We start from the raw sequence: 19,334 nt of genomic DNA, 5'->3' as shown, positions 1-19,334 counted from the left end.
CAGGAAGCTGAGAAGAAAAAGGTAAAAATCTGTGTTAAATTTCTGAGCATAGTAAATATTTTTATTTACAAAACAAAGTCTGCAGCACAAGAAGAAATTCAACTGGAAGAAATTCAACTTCTAAAAAGCTGTATTTCATCCATGATATTTCCTCCTAGGTCATGAGCCAGGAGATTCAGGAACAGCTGCACAAGCAGCAGGAGGTCATTGCAGACAAGCAGATGAGTGTGAAGGAAGATCTTGACAAGGTGGAGCCTGCTGTCATTGAAGCTCAGAATGGTATGTTCTCACCTGAAGAGATCACACTATGGGCTTGGATCTAAAACTGAAGTCTGTGGGAATGTGTTTTGGTGTGGTTCCTGAGTTGGTCCTCTAACACAAGTGCAGGCTCTTAGCGTGGTGAACAGTGTTAACGAAATTCCTAGTCTTTGAGCTGTGATTTTGTGCTGTTTGTAGTACCAATCTGATATTTGATACTCCTCTAATTGCTTGTGCCTTCATTTCTGGCAGAGCAGCTCTAGTTATGTATTCAGTCAGTGAATTCATACGGAAAGCTCATAATCAGAAGGAGCACTGGTGCCTTATTGCTGCACAGATGGCATACCAGTGAGCTGTCCATTCGTTAAACCAGGTAGAGGAATCACTGCTTTAAATGAATCATTTCTAGGCAGCACAGTAAGTTAGTTGCCCGTGGCCAGCTGGCAGGCTGACATTCATAGAAGTTTACCTTGTGATATAGTATTTTGAATGTTATCCACTGGTATTTGCTTCTGGAATACCTTTAAATTCCTTTTTGAAAATCTTGAAGCATTTCTACAAATCCAGGGTACTTTGATGGACTTTGCTAACTGTTCACTTTCTTCCCAATCAAAATTCATCATCCTTCTGGCACTGATTAGCTGTGAAGTCAATCAAGAAGCAGCACCTGGTCGAGGTCCGTTCTATGGCTAATCCACCTGCAGCAGTTAAGCTAGCGCTGGAGTCCATCTGCCTCCTGCTAGGTGAAAGTACGACAGACTGGAAACAAATACGTTCCATCATCATGAGAGAGAACTTCATTCCAACCATTGTTAACTTCTCTGCTGAGGAAATCAGGTAAAGTGCAAGCTGTAAGTCCTGCAACAACATCTTGAGCCAATCAAAATATCCCAGCTACCAGTCAGCAAAACTGCTAGTAAATGTTCCTGTTGTCTGTGGGAGGCAGGCTGGGTAAAGGGATATTGAACACCCACCCGTATGGTGGCATACAGTGTACTCATGCTATCTCTAAAAACTTTTCCTTTGCAGCGATGCCATCCGGGAGAAAATGAAGAAAAACTACCTGTCAAATCCAAGTTACAACTATGAAATTGTAAACAGAGCATCACTGGCCTGTGGACCGATGGTGAAATGGGCAATTGCACAGGTAAAAATCCAGTGCTGTGGGGAAGCAAACACAGGGTGAAAAGAACAAGTCTGAAGGTGTATAACAATGTCTAAAGTCTCTGAATTTGCCTCTGTTCAACTGAATATTGCCAGCTGTTTTGCTTCAAAGGAGTTAGTAGGTGGTTCAGATGAATGCTTATGGACTCTGTAGTGCTGTTCCAGGGAACTAACGGCCAGTTGTGATGCAGCTTTTGCACAAGCAAACTTCAGGTTTACAGTGAGCAGTAGCGACTGTTCTGTATGTAGTGTCATTCCGCAGGACAGCACAATTCTCAGCTGGCCAAGGCAATGCAGTCCTCTTAATAATAGAGAGTGCCTAAGTTTTGTCTTGCCTGAGGCGTACTCGCAGGCAGCTCTGTTAAGGTCTTCTAGGCTTCTAGGCAGGCTTTCAAATACTTGACTAGTTTCCTAAGGGAATAGGCTTTTGGGAAGATGCTTCCAGACTGAAATATCCAAAAATGATTTTACTGCTGATGTTTAATATAGCAGAATGTTTGACTTGTTAAAACTGCCTGCTATGAGTGATATGATGTGGAGAGACTGTTTAGCTTGAATCTTGCCAGTAGGCCCTGTCCTAATTGGTGTGTGGCTTAGCTGTGCTCTGTTCTTTGCTAGGAAAAGCAGATTGGCATTCTACTGGCATGGACACCCAGTGGAGTATTTACATGAAACAGTGCTGTACAGTTCTCAGTGTGGTCTCATAACTTTTGACTTCCTGTAAATCTGCAGAGCAGCAAAAGGGTCCTGCAAAAAGCAATTACTTTTGTGTCTGTGCTTCGTTTAAACTGGAGTCTTGGGATTGATAAACAATCATGCATTTCTGTTAAGTAGCTATGAATTCTTACACAGGTCACAAGTACCTGAACTAGAAAAGATGCTGTTGATGCTATATACCTGAATGCTGTGGTTCTTGTTAGTACATGTCATTTTAGAAAGTATAAAGGACCTGTGTACTGTTCACAGTTGAACTATGCTGATATGTTGAAAAGAGTGGAACCTCTGCGCAACGAACTGCAGAAACTGGAGGATGACGCCAAAGACAATCAACAGAAAGCAAATGAAGTGGAGCAGATGATTCGTGATCTTGAGGCCAGTATTGCCCGTTACAAAGAAGAGTATGCGGTGCTGATTTCGGAGGCTCAAGCTATCAAGGCAGACTTGGCTGCTGTGGAAGCAAAAGTAAGACTTTTATAGATCAGTAATTTTCCATTCTTTAATCTTTGACAGTCAGAAATTGAACTGTTGTTCAGACTTGTGAGTGGACTTCATTGCTTTCCCTGTGCAGTGCATTTGAGGTGTCTGTTTCACATCTGGCTGTCACAAAGCTTCTTCAGCTGTTGAAACCCGATTGGAGTTAGAAATACCAACTCATCTTGCTCGTTGCTTAACAAGACAATTCACATCAGGCTTATAATAAGTAGAAAGCCTTTGAAAACAGACATGGGTGTGGTGTCATTACAATGCCTTAACTGGACTTCTTTTGGGGGCCAGTGGAGAATTTCCTATGTACTTGACCTACTCATTAGCATGTCATGTCTGTGCTAGTACTTGGCACTTTCGGGTCCCTTAAGGTAAGAGTTAAAATGACATAATAAATTAACACTCAGGGGAAAAAAAAACCCACACAAATTTAATTTCATTCTGAGATTTTAAATTTAGCTTGGGCCTTCAGTCGATATTTAAGTGTCCTGAGAGATTTGTAATACTATAAAAAAATCATCATCCACAGAGTCTACTTCACCATTTATTTCTAGGTAAACCGTAGCACAGCTCTTCTGAAGAGTCTTTCTGCTGAACGTGAGAGATGGGAGAAGACAAGTGAAACTTTCAAGAACCAAATGTCCACTATTGCAGGAGACTGCTTACTTTCAGGAGCTTTTATTGCCTATGCCGGCTACTTTGATCAGCAGATGCGTCAGAATCTGTTTACTACATGGTCTCACCATCTGCAGCAAGCAAATATCCAGGTGAATACACAGTCATCATAAGTTAACTGTAAATGAATTTATTGCAATAATAAAGCTTTAAGATTGCTAAGTAAAGAATGGAGCTATTGGAAAAGAATACGTTGTAGAGCTGTATTTACTGAAAACGTCCTCACCAGTTGGTTGGGGAACCTCTAGTCAAATACCACCTGTATGTGCTTCTTGCAGTTCCGCACAGACATTGCAAGGACAGAGTACCTTTCCAACGCAGATGAGCGGCTTCGCTGGCAAGCAAGTTCTCTCCCTGCAGATGATCTGTGCACTGAGAATGCCATCATGCTCAAGCGTTTCAATAGGTATTTCATTCTAAGGTGTAGAATTCTAAAGCAAGTCTTACAGCAGGCAGGTCTTTGTACGTATCAAAGAATCGTGGTAACTCTTTCAAAGCACTGTTTCACTGTTATGAGAGCTTCTGATGTTTGTAGAAGCTTTTCAACCATTTGCGAACATAGCATCTCTCAGTCATCTTTTTTGTCATTTTTGTTAAGCTTAGCTGTTCAAATAAGTTGGCTTGAACTGAAGCTGTTTTGTTGCCCAGATACACAGACTTACCTTTTAAAACTCTGAACTGAAATAAGTAGTTGAACCTGGCCAGCTTTTAAAGTTGAGACTAGTAATGCAACCTAAATTCATAAAACTGCTTAGAAGCTGTCTGCAGTCAAAACTCAAATAATGAAAGTATTTTATTACTAACTTAGGTATCCACTGATCATTGATCCCTCCGGACAAGCTACAGAGTTTATCATGAATGAATATAAAGACCGTAAAATAACTCGTACGAGTTTCTTGGATGATGCTTTCAGGAAGAACTTGGAAAGTGCCTTGAGATTTGGTAACCCACTTCTAGTCCAGGTTAGTTTCATGATCCTGCAGAAGCAATTTAAAATTCTTGAATTCTGCCCCATGTGCTAGAAAAGTTTTCAATTGTTCCATTAGTAAGATGCAAATAACTTTATTTTCAAACCATAATTTAACAAGTAAACTAGTACTGAGTTATATGTGCAGTGTTAGTTTGAAAAAAATGTAATTAGTGAGATACACAATCAAAAGAACATATCTTCTTTTTCCACCAGTTCAAGATAAAATGCTTTTATTTTCAAATGATCTTTCCTTACTTCCACTCTGTAAAGCGAGACCTATTTGTCTCTTGTTTTGTTTCTATGTGCTACCTCTGGTCAGAGATGATAGCACTATGGCTAGTTATCTAGAATTAAATCTACTCTGAGTAACCAGAAGAAGTTTCAGTAATACAAAGAAATAGGTAACTGCAGGAATAGTTGATTTTTCACTTGAGACAGATATATTTTTTGTTTCTTAGTGTGGAAGTGGGATAAAAAAGGATTAGCCCACAGATGAAATTAGGAACTGTTGCTTGTGCTGTTTAGAATAGGGCTTATTATGTGTTAGAACTAACACGATGGCATCCATTAATAATACTTACCTGAGATTTTTTTTTTTTTTGTAATAGTCTAAACACTGTGGTTGAACTATACAAGCACAAATCTGAAGTTGAAGTACTTTTTGAATGTAATTCATATTCCAAACCAACTGCAAAGTGATTACTTACCAGAGCTTCAAGCCGCAGCTGGAGCAGGATTTTTAGCCTGAAGATAACTGCAAGCAGCAGAATATTTTAACATGTCTCTGCTTCTAGGATGTGGAGAGCTATGATCCAGTTCTGAATCCTGTTCTGAATCGTGAAGTCCGGAGAACTGGAGGCAGAGTTCTGATTACTCTGGGAGACCAAGATATTGATTTATCACCATCCTTTGTTATCTTCCTCTCCACCAGAGATCCAACAGTAAGTAAAACGAAAGGCTCTCTTGTTGGTCGAAATGGTATTTCAGGGAACTGAGAAGGTTTTTCGTGTTTCCTGTAATAGGTTGAATTCCCACCAGACCTCTGCTCTCGTGTTACGTTTGTGAACTTCACGGTAACTCGCAGCAGCTTACAGAGCCAGTGTCTGAATGAAGTTCTGAAAGCTGAAAGACCAGATGTTGATGAAAAACGCTCTGACCTCCTCAAGCTTCAGGGTATGCTTAACTTCCTCCTGTTCTACAAGAATTCAGTGATTTGACTGTAGCTGTAGAAATATCCAGTGAAATATCTTTGTAGTGAATACTCTTGCTTTTTCAAGATGTCTAATGGCAAAGTTACATAATTCATATAATACTTAAAAACTAACACATCTATACAATATGTAATGTAATTTTCTTCTAATTAAGGTGAATTTCAGCTGCGTTTGCGACAGTTAGAAAAATCCCTACTACAAGCGCTTAATGAAGTGAAGGGACGTATCCTGGATGATGACACCATCATTACTACTCTTGAGAACCTAAAGAGGGAAGCAGCAGAGGTCACCAGAAAAGTAGAAGAGACTGATATTGTCATGCAAGAAGTGGAGACTGTTTCTCAGCAGTACTTGCCTCTTTCTACAGCGTGCAGCAGTATCTACTTTACTATGGAGTCCCTGAAACAGGTAGGATGAGTTCTTCTTCCTACCAGGAGCTTCATGTATTTACTGTTTAAAACTGAACAGGCACTCCTAATTTCAGCCCTAGCTGCTATATTGCAGTTTGGGTAGGTGTAAGCCATTGGCTGTGGAACAGCAGGACTCTAGAGAGAAAATAACTCTTGTCTTTCAGATACATTTCCTGTACCAATACTCTCTCCAGTTTTTCTTGGACATCTATCACAATGTCTTGTATGAGAACCCAAATCTGAAGGGAATTACAGACCATACTCATCGCCTCTCAATCATCACAAAGGATCTCTTTCAGGTGCAGTCTTTTAATTAGTAAATATAATTCTTTTATTGTTTTTGAAGGGTTTGGGTTCAAGGCCTCTTGCGCTACTGACTTCTGTTTTGTTGGTAGGTGGCTTTCAACAGGGTGGCACGTGGCATGCTGCATCAAGATCATATAACATTTGCTATGTTGTTGGCCCGGATTAAACTGAAAGGCACTATTGGGTAAACATTTGTTTTCTCGCTTCAATTTAGCTGAAAATGGGAGGAATGTCTTGAGGGCACCTACATAAAGTCTTCTTTTCCCTTAACATTAGGGAACCTACATATGATGCAGAATTCCAGCACTTCTTGAGAGGGAAGGAGATTGTACTGAACACTGCATCTCTCCCAAAAATCAATGGTTTGACTGTAGAGCAAACAGAAGCAATGATGAGGTTGAGCTGCCTTCCTGCATTTAAGGACCTTGTTTCAAAAGTTCAAGCTGATGAGGTAAGTGTTGGTCAGGGTTTGTTTCTGCACTAAATTGTCTGGTTAAGCCCATTAGGTGTCTGTTTTAAGAGGTTCACATTTACAGGTAAGCTCTCCTAGTAAATGAGGGGAAGCCTTAGAGATGAACTAGTTCTAGTTGTTGTGGAATCATTTGTAATCCAGCTATGAAACTTCACTTGTAAATACCAGCGTTGTTCATGACTTAGCCTTGGAAGCAGTGTCATTATTCATCTGCCTTTGTGGTAAGCTTTGGTTCCTGTGGTAGCAAAAGGTGTGATACCACGTGTCTTTTATTGTGCCACTATTGTGTGATAATTATGCAATAGAGTGCAGCAGCCCTGGCCATGCATAACGTCACTGGTGGGCTCTTGGACATTGCTGTTTGGAATAAATTTGGAGAATGCTCAGCTCCTTAGCTCTTTCCTCCTTCTTGTAGCTTAAGTGTTCTGAGAAGTCATTTGTGATGTGACTCTGAAACTCTTATGTTCCAAAAGACAGACGTAATTTAAAATAGTACCTGTTTGGTTGCCCTGCCTATTTTTTATATTGACAGTTGAATTCTCTTTGCTACGTCTAATTTTCCTCTAACTATTTAACCTGGGGTAAAATGATATATGGCTCGAGCTGGGACTTGCTAGAGATCTGTAGAATCAGGGGTGCTGGAGGCAATGCAGAATTGGGAGATATCAGTGAAATGATTGGGCACACAAAGAAAATGTAGTAGACAAATAATAATTTAGGTTTTACATGTGGATTTTTATGTAAAAAACCCAACCAAAGACAACAGAACTTGAAGCAATCGATTGGGTGAAAACAAGTCAAGAACTTACTAAATGTGCTGGTCTAATTACAGTCTTGTTCAGGGAAAAGTTCAAACAATTTATATGAGACACTGAAACCATACATATCTAGAAGCCTTGGAAAGGACTGAGCTTTGTTGAGTGTTGGATAGTAATTGGGGCTAAGTTTAATGCTTGACTTAATTAATTTAATAGTGCTTCTGTTTAACAATGTTAGCACTGTCTTATTCTTGAAGACTTACTCATACGTAGATACTCAAATGCTTCATCTGGTACTCAAATTTAAATTGTTATTCTAAAGATAGATTATAAGTTACGAGCATTAAATGGGAAAAAATCTTATGGGCTTGTGCATTTCATGGTTTAAGCATTTAGCTACTTATTAGAATTTTAAAAGATTTGTTTGCAAATCCGAAGCTAGTGGGGCTTGTCAACCCTACCCTAGCAATCTTTGTTTTCTGCTGGAAGTTGGTACATAGGTGAACACTTCTGCAGTACGTTAAATTCTAGATTTTTAAGGCTGGGATTAAACATCTCTGTTGCACCATGAACAGGAAACTCCATCTCAAGTGTTTTGCATTTTCTTTCAATATAGCAATTCTGTATCTGGCTGGATAGCAGTTCGCCAGAGCAGACTGTACCGTACCTTTGGACTGAAGAGAAACCCGCAAGTAAGTTATGTTGCGCTATTGTCCATGCCAATCCTACTGTACTAATCTAAGTAGAATTACTGTAATTTTAAAGCAATTCTAAAGCAGAGCTTTAAATTGGACCTTAATGTTGGGGAAAATCATAAAGTTGGGATTGTTGGAAGAACCTCAAGTCTGATGCTTTTGTTGTTTTGTGCTTTGTTTATTTTAACAACAAAAACAACCAAACAAAACCCACACAACTTCTGTAAGCGATAGTTACTACGCTTAGCTTTGCACCTTAACCTGTGATTTGGTCTTCTGTGGAGGATAAAACGTACTTCTACAATCTCATTAGATTACGTAATAGTTTGGATTAACCTCAGTCATTGCAAATCTGGGGGTAGCTCTATACTCTTTGTAACAACCTGCAAGACACGGATTTTCTGAGGACAGGGCTGTCCTACTAGAATGTTTCCTCCCGCAGTTGTATCTAAGCATGAAGTCTTAATTCTTGCTGCATTGGTTGTTAGTGCTAATTTGTTAAGAGTTATAATTTAAGGGTAACTGTTGTCTTTCAGTTCCACAGGTGTCTGAAAGGTAACGTTATGAAATGTTTGCTATGTGATCATCCAGGGCTCATTCCTGTAGGTGGCTTTCTAAATTAAGGACTCTAAGCTTGTGTTTACTAGTCATTGTAAAGCTGCTTGACCAGGAACCAGAGCAACTCTAGGTTGTCTATCCTATCCGTCCTAGACAAGTATATAATACTTAAGTCTATCTGGGAGGCAGATTATTAAATCAGTAAGAAAACGTCAAAAGATCTGTTGTCCCTGGAGGTTAAAATCACTTCATGTTGGTGCATCTAGACTGTAGATTTTGTAAACCAAAAGATTCAGTAGAATCTAAAAGCATCTTGATCTAAAAGCATCTTGTCAAGGTAGACTTTTAAAGGGCTCACAACATGAGCAATTGAGCAGGCAGTTAAAATGAAGATGGTAACGTTTCTTTTGTCAAAATGAAGACAGCAGAGAAGCATTCCATTAAAATGTTGCAAGAGATCTTTCAAAGGGATAATTAACTTTTGAAATACCCAGTCTTCAGAACAAGATGGGAGAAATTGGAGACTTGGAGAGAGGAAGGTGTAGAGGTTGGTTTTCTTACCTGTCTGTCTAATCCTGTCTCCTCTTCTCAGCTCCTATTGGACAGGCCATTCATCGTTTGCTTCTGATCCAGGCCTTCCGTCCAGATCGTTTGTTGGCAATGGCACATACCTTTGTTTCAACAAATCTTGGAGAGTCCTTCATGTCCATTATGGAGCAGCCTTTAGATCTGACACACATCGTAGATACAGAGGTAGGTAAGCTGCTTGTTTGTGAAAGGCTGAAGTCCTGGGGTAGTGCTTAGTGCCGCCTTGCCTGAGTTCCATAGTGAGGGAAGCTGTCCACCAGAACATTTCTTCCACTTATCCTTCTGCTCCCCGTGGTATGAGGATTGTTTTCCTATTCGTTAATGTAAAGCTAAGAGTAGCATAATGTCTTTAGCTGGCCAGAGGGAAGAAGGACTGAGCTTACTGCATTCTCATGTTCATGTAGTGACTGATCTGTACGTATCCTTCTAAACTTCTTGGACACCAGGTGAAACCCAATACTCCTGTGCTGATGTGTTCAGTACCTGGTTACGATGCCAGTGGTCATGTTGAAGACCTTGCAGCTGAGCAGAACACACAGATCACTTCTATTGCCATTGGTGAGAACATGCTTTATTTCATCATCTAAGCATGAACAAAATTGTTAGCAGCAAGAGCTTTAGCAACCCTTCTGTCTTTTAGGTTCTGCTGAAGGGTTTAACCAAGCAGATAAAGCAATAAACACAGCAGTGAAATCTGGAAGGTGAGTTGTATTTCCTCTTTAACTAGCGTACTGCCTAGCAGAAAGGTAAACAGGGGGGGAAGGGGGAAATAATATACTAGCTAAATAGGTAAAACAGTAAAAAAAAAAATAGGACTGTCTACTGAAATTTGTAGTAACTCAAGCACAGCTGTTCACAAGTTCTGTTTTATTTAAATAGTTTGAAGATATGTAGGTTGTTTACAGTACACAGTAGCTGATTCTGTGTAGAAGATAGGTTTAAAGAGGGAGGAAAATCTGTAACATTGGTAGGGTATTCTGTTACTCCTTGTGGTAGTTATAGCCAGGATCCATAAGCTGTACACTAAAAGCACTTTTTCTGATTTAAAACTTCACAGATGGGTGATGCTCAAGAATGTTCACCTGGCTCCTGGCTGGCTCATGCAGCTAGAAAAGAAGCTACATTCCCTACAACCTCATGCTTGCTTCAGACTCTTCCTTACCATGGAGATTAATCCAAAGGTAACGTTGATTTGAAAATTGATTCTCTAGTAGAGTAATCAGTTTGCAGAGCTGAGAGTGCTGCCCAAGGAAGGTTTTCTCATGACCATCTTTCTGCAGTGAAGAAAAAGGACCTGCCTGTCAGGGTAATTACTAGCCAAGGTTTCTGATAAATTAATTGTAGTCAAAAACTTCATACCATTACTTTTGCTGCTTCCTCTACCCTCCAGAAGAAAGGCAGGACTTCACTCTGCGTGCTCACAGTGCGGTTTGGAAGCTAATGGAGACTGTGGTGTTAGAGTAATTTAGTAATTTAGTGAAGGCTGAAGGAGCTGGATTCGAGGTTACTGATCTTTTCTAGGTGCCAGTGAACCTGTTACGTGCCGGACGAATCTTTGTGTTTGAACCTCCTCCTGGTGTAAAGGCAAACATGCTGAGGACTTTCAGTAGCATTCCAGTTTCTAGAATGTGCAAGGTAAGGCTGTGGTTTGTGTAGATGAAAAAAATGTAATAATGTGTTCATTAAATTCTTAACTTATGTCATAAAACCTCAGCTTCTAAGATGTACATGAAATTTTGTTTTTTTCTCATGGAAGTAAAGTAGTAATTGCTGCTTCTGTTCTTAGCATGTATTCAGTTTTGGTAACAATGGAGCATTAAATCTGACATTTTCTAGCATTCTAGGAGGCTTTGATTTTTTTTATCAGTTCACCTAAGTAGCAGTTGTATTTATTTTTATTTGTTTTTCTCCACTTCTTAGTCTCCAAATGAGCGTGCTCGTTTGTATTTCCTACTCGCCTGGTTCCATGCCATTATCCAAGAGCGCTTGCGCTATGCTCCATTGGGTTGGTCCAAGAAGTATGAGTTTGGAGAATCTGATCTGAGATCTGCCTGTGACACAGTAGATACATGGTTGGATGATACAGCAAAGGCAAGTAGTGTCTTGTGGTGTAGGTAATACTCAGATTACTTAACATCCTCAGTAAAACAGTCTGCTCTGGAAACATATAGTAAGTTAAATGAGTAGGCACAGATAACCTGATGGCAATTTAACTTAGTTCTTGGGGTTGATTACTCAACAAGAGGACATGAAAAGGAGCGTTTCCTGCTAATTACATTGCATTTTACTTATAGGGTCGTCAAAACATTTCGCCTGATAAAATCCCCTGGTCTGCATTAAAGACACTGATGGCACAGTCTATCTATGGAGGTCGTATCGATAATGAATTTGATCAACGCTTGTTAAACACTTTCTTGGAACGTCTGTTCACTACTTTAAGTTTTGATAGTGAATTCAAACTGGCTTGCAAAGTTGATGGACACAAAGATATTCAGATGCCGGATGGAATCAGGTATCATTTTTCACTTACCCTGCTCTCTGTGTACAACTTTTCTTCTTTTAAATTAAAAAACTCGACAAAACACAAACAAAAAACCTCACCTAACCTGTATTTCTGGTGGAATTTAGCTGTGTAAACTTGTCTCAGGCAAAGAACTACCTTGCCATTCTAGTAGAGGAAGCCTTCTAATGAATATTGAAACTCTTATTTGCAGGCGCGAAGAATTTGTCCAGTGGGTTGAGATGCTGCCAGATACGCAAACGCCATCGTGGCTGGGCCTGCCAAATAACGCAGAGAAAGTTCTTCTCACCACACAAGGTAAAACCAGAACTTCAACAATGTCTTTCTTAGATTACCAGGCTGCAATACTAATAAAAATCAGAAGGGAAGTATAAATCCTGCTTTCCCCTCCTCCCAGAACACAGGTGATATAACTTCCACAAGATAAGACGCCCGAGTAGGTAAAAAACCGACCAGAAGCTTCTGAATTAAAAACAGTTACATTCAGCCTTCCAGATGTCAGGCTCCCATCTTCATCCTAGAAAGCTTTATTGTCAGGTCTGGAGCCACCTGCAGCTGGGTAGTCCCGAATCATGGGTCTAGACTAGGGAAAAGGAAACATCCTAGATCTTGCATATAGTAGTAATCTCTGACGTAACAGCGTATCTTCTGTTTCAGGCATAGATATGATCAGTAAAATGCTGAAAATGCAGATGCTAGAGGATGAGGATGATCTAGCTTATGCAGAAACTGAGAAGAAGACAAGAACTGATTCTACATCGGATGGTCGCCCGGCCTGGATGAGAACACTGCATACCACAGCCTCTAACTGGCTTCACCTTATCCCACAAACTCTAAACCATCTGAAGCGCACTGTGGAAAACATTAAGGTAAGAACTAAGTTTTGTCTAACGAGGGCATAGGAAGTGCACAAGTTCTGATGCATTTGAATAAATGCGTTGTGATTTTTTTTTTAAGTAGTGATTAAACTCGTTAAGAGGGCACAGTGGAGCCAGTTTCAATGCTGATTCTGACTGCCATAGCTATGTAATGCTGTGCTGATGTTCTTGAAATGCTCTTAAAGGTTAGTTTATGTCTTCTGGGGATTATTTGAAGATGTGCAGTGGCAAGCTGTCTGTCAAGGGCACCACCTCTGTAGCTTCCCTTCCCTACCTACCCCTTGAAGTAGAAAGAAACAAGAGCTTCCTATTTGTTTTTTTAGTACCCAGAATGCTACTTATGATTTTGCCTTTACAGCCAGCAGACATTAATCACTGTTAAAATTTAGTGGTGGTCAGTGAGAGGGCATAGGGCAGCAGCTTCTGCTAAATGGGAACAGAAATTGCAAGGGCTAGAGGAAACTTTTGAGGTCTGGACAGCTCTACCCTAAGCTCTAGCTCAGGAATAATCTCCCCAGTTGAATGTGCCCATGATTGCCTCGCTGCTTCTAAAGACTTACTGAGAGATAGTAGGCAAGAGCATTTTATTGCTGATTAAAAGAAATCCTGGGTTGATTGGAAGGACCTGCAGCAGGCAGTCTGCATTAATTGTTCAACTAAGACTTCTACTTTTCCTGCTTCTCCAAGGGAGAGGAGATTGATTGTTGTAAACAGTCTCTGCAGTCACTTTCTGCACCTTAGGCTGCATCTTCAGGTTTAATATTTGTAGTTATGATGTCGTGGATCAGCCCATCCAGGATTTTGGGGTTGCTTTTGTATCAGTTTTCCAGCAAGAACTTTGATCTGCAACTTCCTTTCAATGTTTTGGCAACCAGGATCCTTTGTTCCGATTCTTTGAAAGAGAGGTGAAAATGGGAGCTAAGCTGCTTCAGGATGTTCGTCAGGACCTTGCAGATGTGGTTCAAGTGTGTGAAGGAAAAAAGAAACAAACCAACTATTTGCGTACGCTTATAAATGAACTGGTGAAAGGTATGATAATTCAAATTAGCATCTCCCAGTGCCCTCTTTGCTTCTTGCACTCTCTTAAGTTATACTCAGCAGCTGAAAAAAATTATAGGAAAATTGGGATTGATTTTATCACTTGAAACAAGCGATAGTTTTGAGTCAAATATAAAATTTCAGTTGGTTCAGTTTGAGATTTCAAGTTGAGGTAGCTAATACTAGACTTTTTTGTTTGTACAGTTCCTATCAGTAGCTCAGTTTCTAAGATGAAATCTTACTAAATCCATTAGTCTCTGAACTGTGGCGGAACAAAGTTTTTATACCACAAAGTCAGTAATGTTATTCCTATAAAATCTCTTAGAAAATATTCAAGTTTTCTGAATTTCTGTTTCAAGATTGTACGTAAATGTGAAGTTTTCACAGACATGCTGCTTCGTGAAGCTCTGCTGTCTACTTTGAACAGAAGTGCCTTTTGAAAGACAGATAACCTCTTCAGTTTTTTCTATAGAACTCAAATCTTCTTGTAAACTTGAAGATCAGTTACTACAGACCACAACTGTCTGTAACTGAAGGAGTATTGAGGGGTTTCTGGAACTGGATGGCATTTTAAATAAATAGTAGACCCGAAGGCCACTTGCTTCGTAGTCTTTGAAAGTGCTTTTGTTTACTGAGCGTTTTGAGATAGAGACTGATATCTTCGTCTTAAGTCTTAAATGGCTATTGGGAGAAAAAGTGTCAAATTAGTGTGTAATTCCAACCTGTATGCAAACAAAACGTAATTCTAATGACATTTTCACAGGTATTTTGCCTCGTAGCTGGTCTCATTACACCGTGCCAGCTGGCATGACTGTTATTCAGTGGGTGTCCGACTTCAGTGAGCGCATTAAACAGCTGCAGAATATTTCCCAGGCAGCCGCTTCTGGTGGAGCAAAAGAACTAAAGGTATCACGTGCTGACTTCTTCTAGAGGTTATTGGTGGAGCTGAGTAACTCTTTCATGGAGTCTTCATATCAAGGCTTCTGAATAGCTGCTCAGGCAAAACAGGTTCACTCAACGCTCTCTGAAATGTGCTTGTAAATACTGCTGAGTATCTCCTGATCTCAAAACAGTGAGGCCTAACAGGCTAACTGGTCATACAGGTTAGAGGGAACTTGGTATTTTAGAATGACAGACGATGTAGCTCTAGAGCAAAAAGCCATTTAGCAGTTACACAGTGTTCCAGTAGCAGCATGAAAATTTTCATGTAAACAGATTGCTGAAGTGATAGTCATTATAATAATTAATTAATATTGCAGCTGATGATTTTTTATTGTTATTATTTTATTTTCTTTCTTTTCCTTCTTTATTTCCCACTCCCCAAACAGAACATCCACGTGTGCCTTGGTGGCCTGTTCGTACCAGAGGCGTACATTACCGCTACAAGACAATATGTTGCCCAAGCAAACAGTTGGTCCCTTGAAGAACTCTGCCTGGAGGTCAATGTGACAACCACACAGAACGCAGTGCTGGACGCCTGCAGTTTTGGAGTCACAGGTAAACTTAGCAGAAAGAAGGGATCCTTGGTCTAAAATATTTCAGAAGCTTCTAGTATTAAATGAACTATATCAAATGGAAAACATGTCAATACACACCTTCTGAAGTTGATTCAAGATTACTTTGGTATTAGTTAGTAGGCAAGTACTAATAAATGTCAGGACTCAGGTCAGTGTATATTTAAGAGGTGCCAAGTAGTTTGTGAGCTGCAGGATGTGGGAACAACCGCACAAAGCCTGGGGGGTCTCCACAGGCACAGAAGTGAAAACAAAGGTACCACAGAGCTTGGTCCTTGCTAGAAAGCAAAAAAACCTTTCAGACCTGTTGCTTTCTTTCACCCCTGTATCAGGGATCTTTGCAGGCATAGTTTTCCACTGTGCTTTGATCTTTCCCGCAGCAGAGCAGGAATCTCAAGCATGTTTTGATACGGTGCCTCTGAGTCTATCACAGAGCTGTGTTATCTGAGTGCAATGTTCTGGTCAAACCCCCAAGGACAGACAAAAGTTAATAGATGTGTCTTTCAGCACCCCAGCTGCAAGTCACATGCATGTGTTTACAGTCCTCCTCGCCAATCTTTCCTTATTTTCCCCACAGATGGTTTATCTTCTGCAAACTCTATTTTGTAGTATTAAACACTTCCCTCTCATTTAGCAGACTTAAACAATGCGTAGGGAGACAGTTTTTGTCTGAATGTGTCAAAGCTCTTAGAACTCTAAAGTGTGTTTCCATTTACAGGCCTGAAGCTTCAGGGAGCTACGTGCAGTAACAACAAGCTGTCGCTTTCAAATGCTATTTCAACTGTACTGCCCATTACACAGCTTCGCTGGATCAAGCAGACAAATGCTGATAAAAAAGCAAATGTTGTAAGTGTCGGTAAAAATAATTTTTAAAAGAACTCTCACAAACACCTAGCTTTTTTTTTTTCCTGAGGCTTTAACGGATACTTTTATTGAGCACCACAATCATTTCTTTTCTAATATTCTTAGTGTCAGTTAGTGCCTAAATTTCAGGCTAGCAGCAACAGACTTAGTGTTGACTAGGTCTTTCTTTAATCTAGCTACAAAGAAGGACGTGTATCCAAAAATGCTAGTATGTTCAGGCCAAAATGTGAATTTATACTTATAAAGAAATCTGGCCTTCAGGTGAGTGTTAGGCCTGTTTTTTTTCTCTCATATTTGGAGTATTGAGTTACCCAAGACTAAATTCCCATCTCATAAATTACATGTAGTATTATAGAAACTTCTTAAACTCTTCAGCTACCTTACATAACTCTTCTTCTATATTCACATTTTTCCCCAGGTTACTTTACCAGTTTATCTGAACTTCACTCGTGCTGATCTGATTTTCACGGTTGACTTTGAAATAGCTACCAAGGAAGATCCCCGTAGCTTCTATGAACGTGGTGTTGCGGTTCTCTGCACGGAGTGAAAAGATTTGTTTTGACTGGTTAATTCTGTAGTAATTGTCAGTCTTCTATGTAGCAGTTACCTGTACTTTTGTAACCTGGTTAGGTTGTCAGATGGATTTGTGCTAAGTTGACTAGAAAGAAAGGAGGCAGTACATTGGAGAGCTGGTAGGCTAGATGTCTTCGAAGGAAAGTTGGATGGGATTTTTTTTACACGGTTTGTTGGTAGATGTGGTATTCAGTGGATCATGTCATATGAAATAAAATGTGTAGCAAGACTTTTGACTCTATTTCTGGAAATGCAATTCTTGCAGGTTTGTTTTTGTTTTTTATTGTCTGGAAAAACGGTACCTATGATGTTTTCACAGAATAATAAGTACTGAGTCAGTATTCAAGCAGATTGCTGACCCTCACAGAGCTTACTCAGCAGCTGGTTCAGCTTGCCTCCATTACCAACAGCTTTGAAAAATAAGTCTTCAGTGCAGTGAGACACAAACCCTTACATGATCTGCTGTGACATCTGATGCCATTGCGTGAATTATTTGCAATGAACTGGCTCTTGCTTGGAGTAACCTGTGTTTACACAGCTGCCAAGATGCATTCAGAAGCTAGCGTATCCTAAACAAGACTTAATGGTCCTGTCGATCATGGGGCTTCTGCTTTCTTAAGGTGCGTGCTTTAAGTTTCTGAAGAACTAATGTGCTTATGCTGCTCCAGCTTCTGTGAGTTGCTTTCTTTTCTATCACCAGAATATTAATATCTGGAAATCGTACTGTCACTCCCTCCCGTTTCATTTCAAATACACTGTCCTCCTGCCAGCAGTGTGCTCTGGGTACCAGTTCTAGCTGTCAGCAGCTCAGCTGAACAAGCACCTTTCTCTCAGCATACTTCTGCATGTACTTTTTGTACATAGCTCAGCACCTGGGCTGTGGTACCAGCTTATAGCTACTATAAAAACCTTCAGTTAAACCAGTTCCCTGTATTAGCAAGTACTAGTGATAAGATCAAGAGTCTCAAATATGCTTGAAGTAGCTAGAGCTTCCCAAACTACTCAACATTTCATGTCAATCTCTGCATTCAGCCTGAACTAACAAAAGGTGTGTTTTCAGTTTAGCAGTTAATCCACAGCTGGATTCTCACACTGAATAAGCAGACTTTGAACATCTGGTTATTTACTGTCCCATCTGTCTTACCCCTTCAACTTTTCTCTCCTCCTTGTTCCTGTATTATTTTTTTCTGTAGGGGATTATTTCAGCACAGTATGCTAAATCGTGGGTGCGAGTGAAATCCTCATTAGACAAGTTCATGATTCTTGGCTGTAGTTGGAAGGTCAGTAGTTAAATTTTATTTTGCCTCAGCTCTGGTGGCTGAGGACTATTCAGCACACAGCTAGGGCTTAAACAGGTGTGACTTCCCTGAAGGGGGGAAGCTCTTCATCAGTCTTACTTCTAGAGAAATCTGCAGCTGCAAGGTTTTTGTTCACAGTTACAGTAACTGCAGTCACTGCACCATTCCTTGTTGCTGGGACAAGTGGGAGAGTGAGCACAGTAGCTGGTGTCTTGGGTCAAAGGCCTCTGAATCTCACTATTCTAACCAGTTTGTTTCCAAGCTGATTAGAAAAGACCCTTATCTCCAGGTTGAGAATAAATATGAAAACAAAGTTGCTTTAATAAAATAAATATGTAGCTGTTAGCAAAAGGGTGCAAGGCTAGAAGTTACATAGTATTTCGACTGGCTTTACGCCTTATGAAGAAACTGCAAATTGAAAACCTGTGCCAATCACACAGAAGGAGCACTTTCACAAGTAGTTGCTACCAAATTCTTTCAAGCCATCATTATGTTTTTATAGATTGTAATTCCTCTTCCACACAGACTACCCAAACTCTGAAGGTGATAGAAATTACCATACAGAAGGAGATCAGAAATAGAGATTGTGCTGACTAACTGGCCTCCCATCTGTGTGCACTATTTCTGCAGCTCATAATTGCTCTAAGGAATAAGACTGCCTTCAGCTAATATGTTCAACTTCACACTGCAAATTCTAAACTGGCAGGTATACTGACACTGTATGCCTAAAACATTGTTCAAAACAGTTTGGAACAGGTATCTTTATTAACACAGGTCTCCCCGTTTGAAAAGGAGGAAAAAAAAAAAAAAGGCTAGATTCCAGTCAGTTCAGCTTAATGCAATTCAGTTGTTTCTAGTCGAACCCCCAAGATCATTCACTGCCCAGGTACTTCCCTCCTCATACAGTCATCACATCAGTCAGACACATGAAGAGCCAAACACTGCTATGAAGGCGGTGTGAGGTGAGCTATAGCTCTTGAAAACCAATTACCGCTATACAGTCCTTCCGCCTTCCCTCCTCAACAAACCCTGTAATAGTTTTTTTGACATCATGCTGAAACCGAGCGCATGCCTCCAGGTACAGGAGTTAGGCCCCAGGCACAAAGCTCAGCTGTGATCCTGCGGACAAACCTCAGGTAGTTTTCATTAAACTACCACACCAGCTTGTTTACTTGATTCTACCTTTTCAGGTGCATCTCAAGGCTTACAGTACACAGCACAGCTGCATTTGTAGCAGGCTTGAGCTACTTTGGTTAAAGCTTGTTCAGGTACCATCTGCAAAAGAATATCTACCAGATTCATTCTTAGGAACAAACTGTTTATCCAATGATTTCTTCATACCTCAGATTAAGTTGCACGAAATTTCTTCCTTCTTAATTT

General features: G+C 40.1%; 1 protein-coding gene across 1 annotated transcript in view; it reads left to right on the top strand.

Annotated features, from left to right (window-relative positions):
• Positions 1 to 16,883, top strand: part of DYNC1H1 (dynein, cytoplasmic 1, heavy chain 1) — a gene marked incomplete at its 5' end in the record, with an annotated part of 41,237 nt that extends 24,354 nt beyond the window's left edge. Inside the window, 29 exons of the mRNA XM_009869212.1 lie at positions 4 to 21; positions 159 to 279; positions 900 to 1,095; positions 1,288 to 1,405; positions 2,389 to 2,604; positions 3,180 to 3,392; positions 3,579 to 3,706; positions 4,109 to 4,262; positions 5,065 to 5,211; positions 5,293 to 5,443; positions 5,636 to 5,889; positions 6,056 to 6,190; positions 6,287 to 6,381; positions 6,474 to 6,648; positions 8,044 to 8,119; positions 9,273 to 9,433; positions 9,715 to 9,826; positions 9,909 to 9,969; positions 10,326 to 10,449; positions 10,790 to 10,903; positions 11,189 to 11,359; positions 11,563 to 11,780; positions 11,983 to 12,086; positions 12,447 to 12,658; positions 13,543 to 13,696; positions 14,469 to 14,611; positions 15,034 to 15,202; positions 15,938 to 16,065; positions 16,502 to 16,883. Coding sequence (XP_009867514.1) covers positions 4 to 21; positions 159 to 279; positions 900 to 1,095; positions 1,288 to 1,405; positions 2,389 to 2,604; positions 3,180 to 3,392; positions 3,579 to 3,706; positions 4,109 to 4,262; positions 5,065 to 5,211; positions 5,293 to 5,443; positions 5,636 to 5,889; positions 6,056 to 6,190; positions 6,287 to 6,381; positions 6,474 to 6,648; positions 8,044 to 8,119; positions 9,273 to 9,433; positions 9,715 to 9,826; positions 9,909 to 9,969; positions 10,326 to 10,449; positions 10,790 to 10,903; positions 11,189 to 11,359; positions 11,563 to 11,780; positions 11,983 to 12,086; positions 12,447 to 12,658; positions 13,543 to 13,696; positions 14,469 to 14,611; positions 15,034 to 15,202; positions 15,938 to 16,065; positions 16,502 to 16,630 — 4,197 coding nt within the window. The remainder of the gene's footprint in view (positions 1 to 3; positions 22 to 158; positions 280 to 899; positions 1,096 to 1,287; positions 1,406 to 2,388; positions 2,605 to 3,179; positions 3,393 to 3,578; positions 3,707 to 4,108; positions 4,263 to 5,064; positions 5,212 to 5,292; positions 5,444 to 5,635; positions 5,890 to 6,055; positions 6,191 to 6,286; positions 6,382 to 6,473; positions 6,649 to 8,043; positions 8,120 to 9,272; positions 9,434 to 9,714; positions 9,827 to 9,908; positions 9,970 to 10,325; positions 10,450 to 10,789; positions 10,904 to 11,188; positions 11,360 to 11,562; positions 11,781 to 11,982; positions 12,087 to 12,446; positions 12,659 to 13,542; positions 13,697 to 14,468; positions 14,612 to 15,033; positions 15,203 to 15,937; positions 16,066 to 16,501) is intronic.
• Between the last annotated feature and the right edge of the window lie 2,451 nt (positions 16,884 to 19,334).

Source organism: Apaloderma vittatum, unplaced genomic scaffold, assembly GCF_000703405.1.
Source record: "Apaloderma vittatum isolate BGI_N311 unplaced genomic scaffold, ASM70340v1 scaffold14755, whole genome shotgun sequence".
In the NCBI taxonomy this organism is placed as follows: Eukaryota; Metazoa; Chordata; class Aves; order Trogoniformes; family Trogonidae; genus Apaloderma; species Apaloderma vittatum.
Note: the sequence above shows the minus strand (reverse complement) of the source record. Positions and strands in the feature narration are given on the sequence as shown.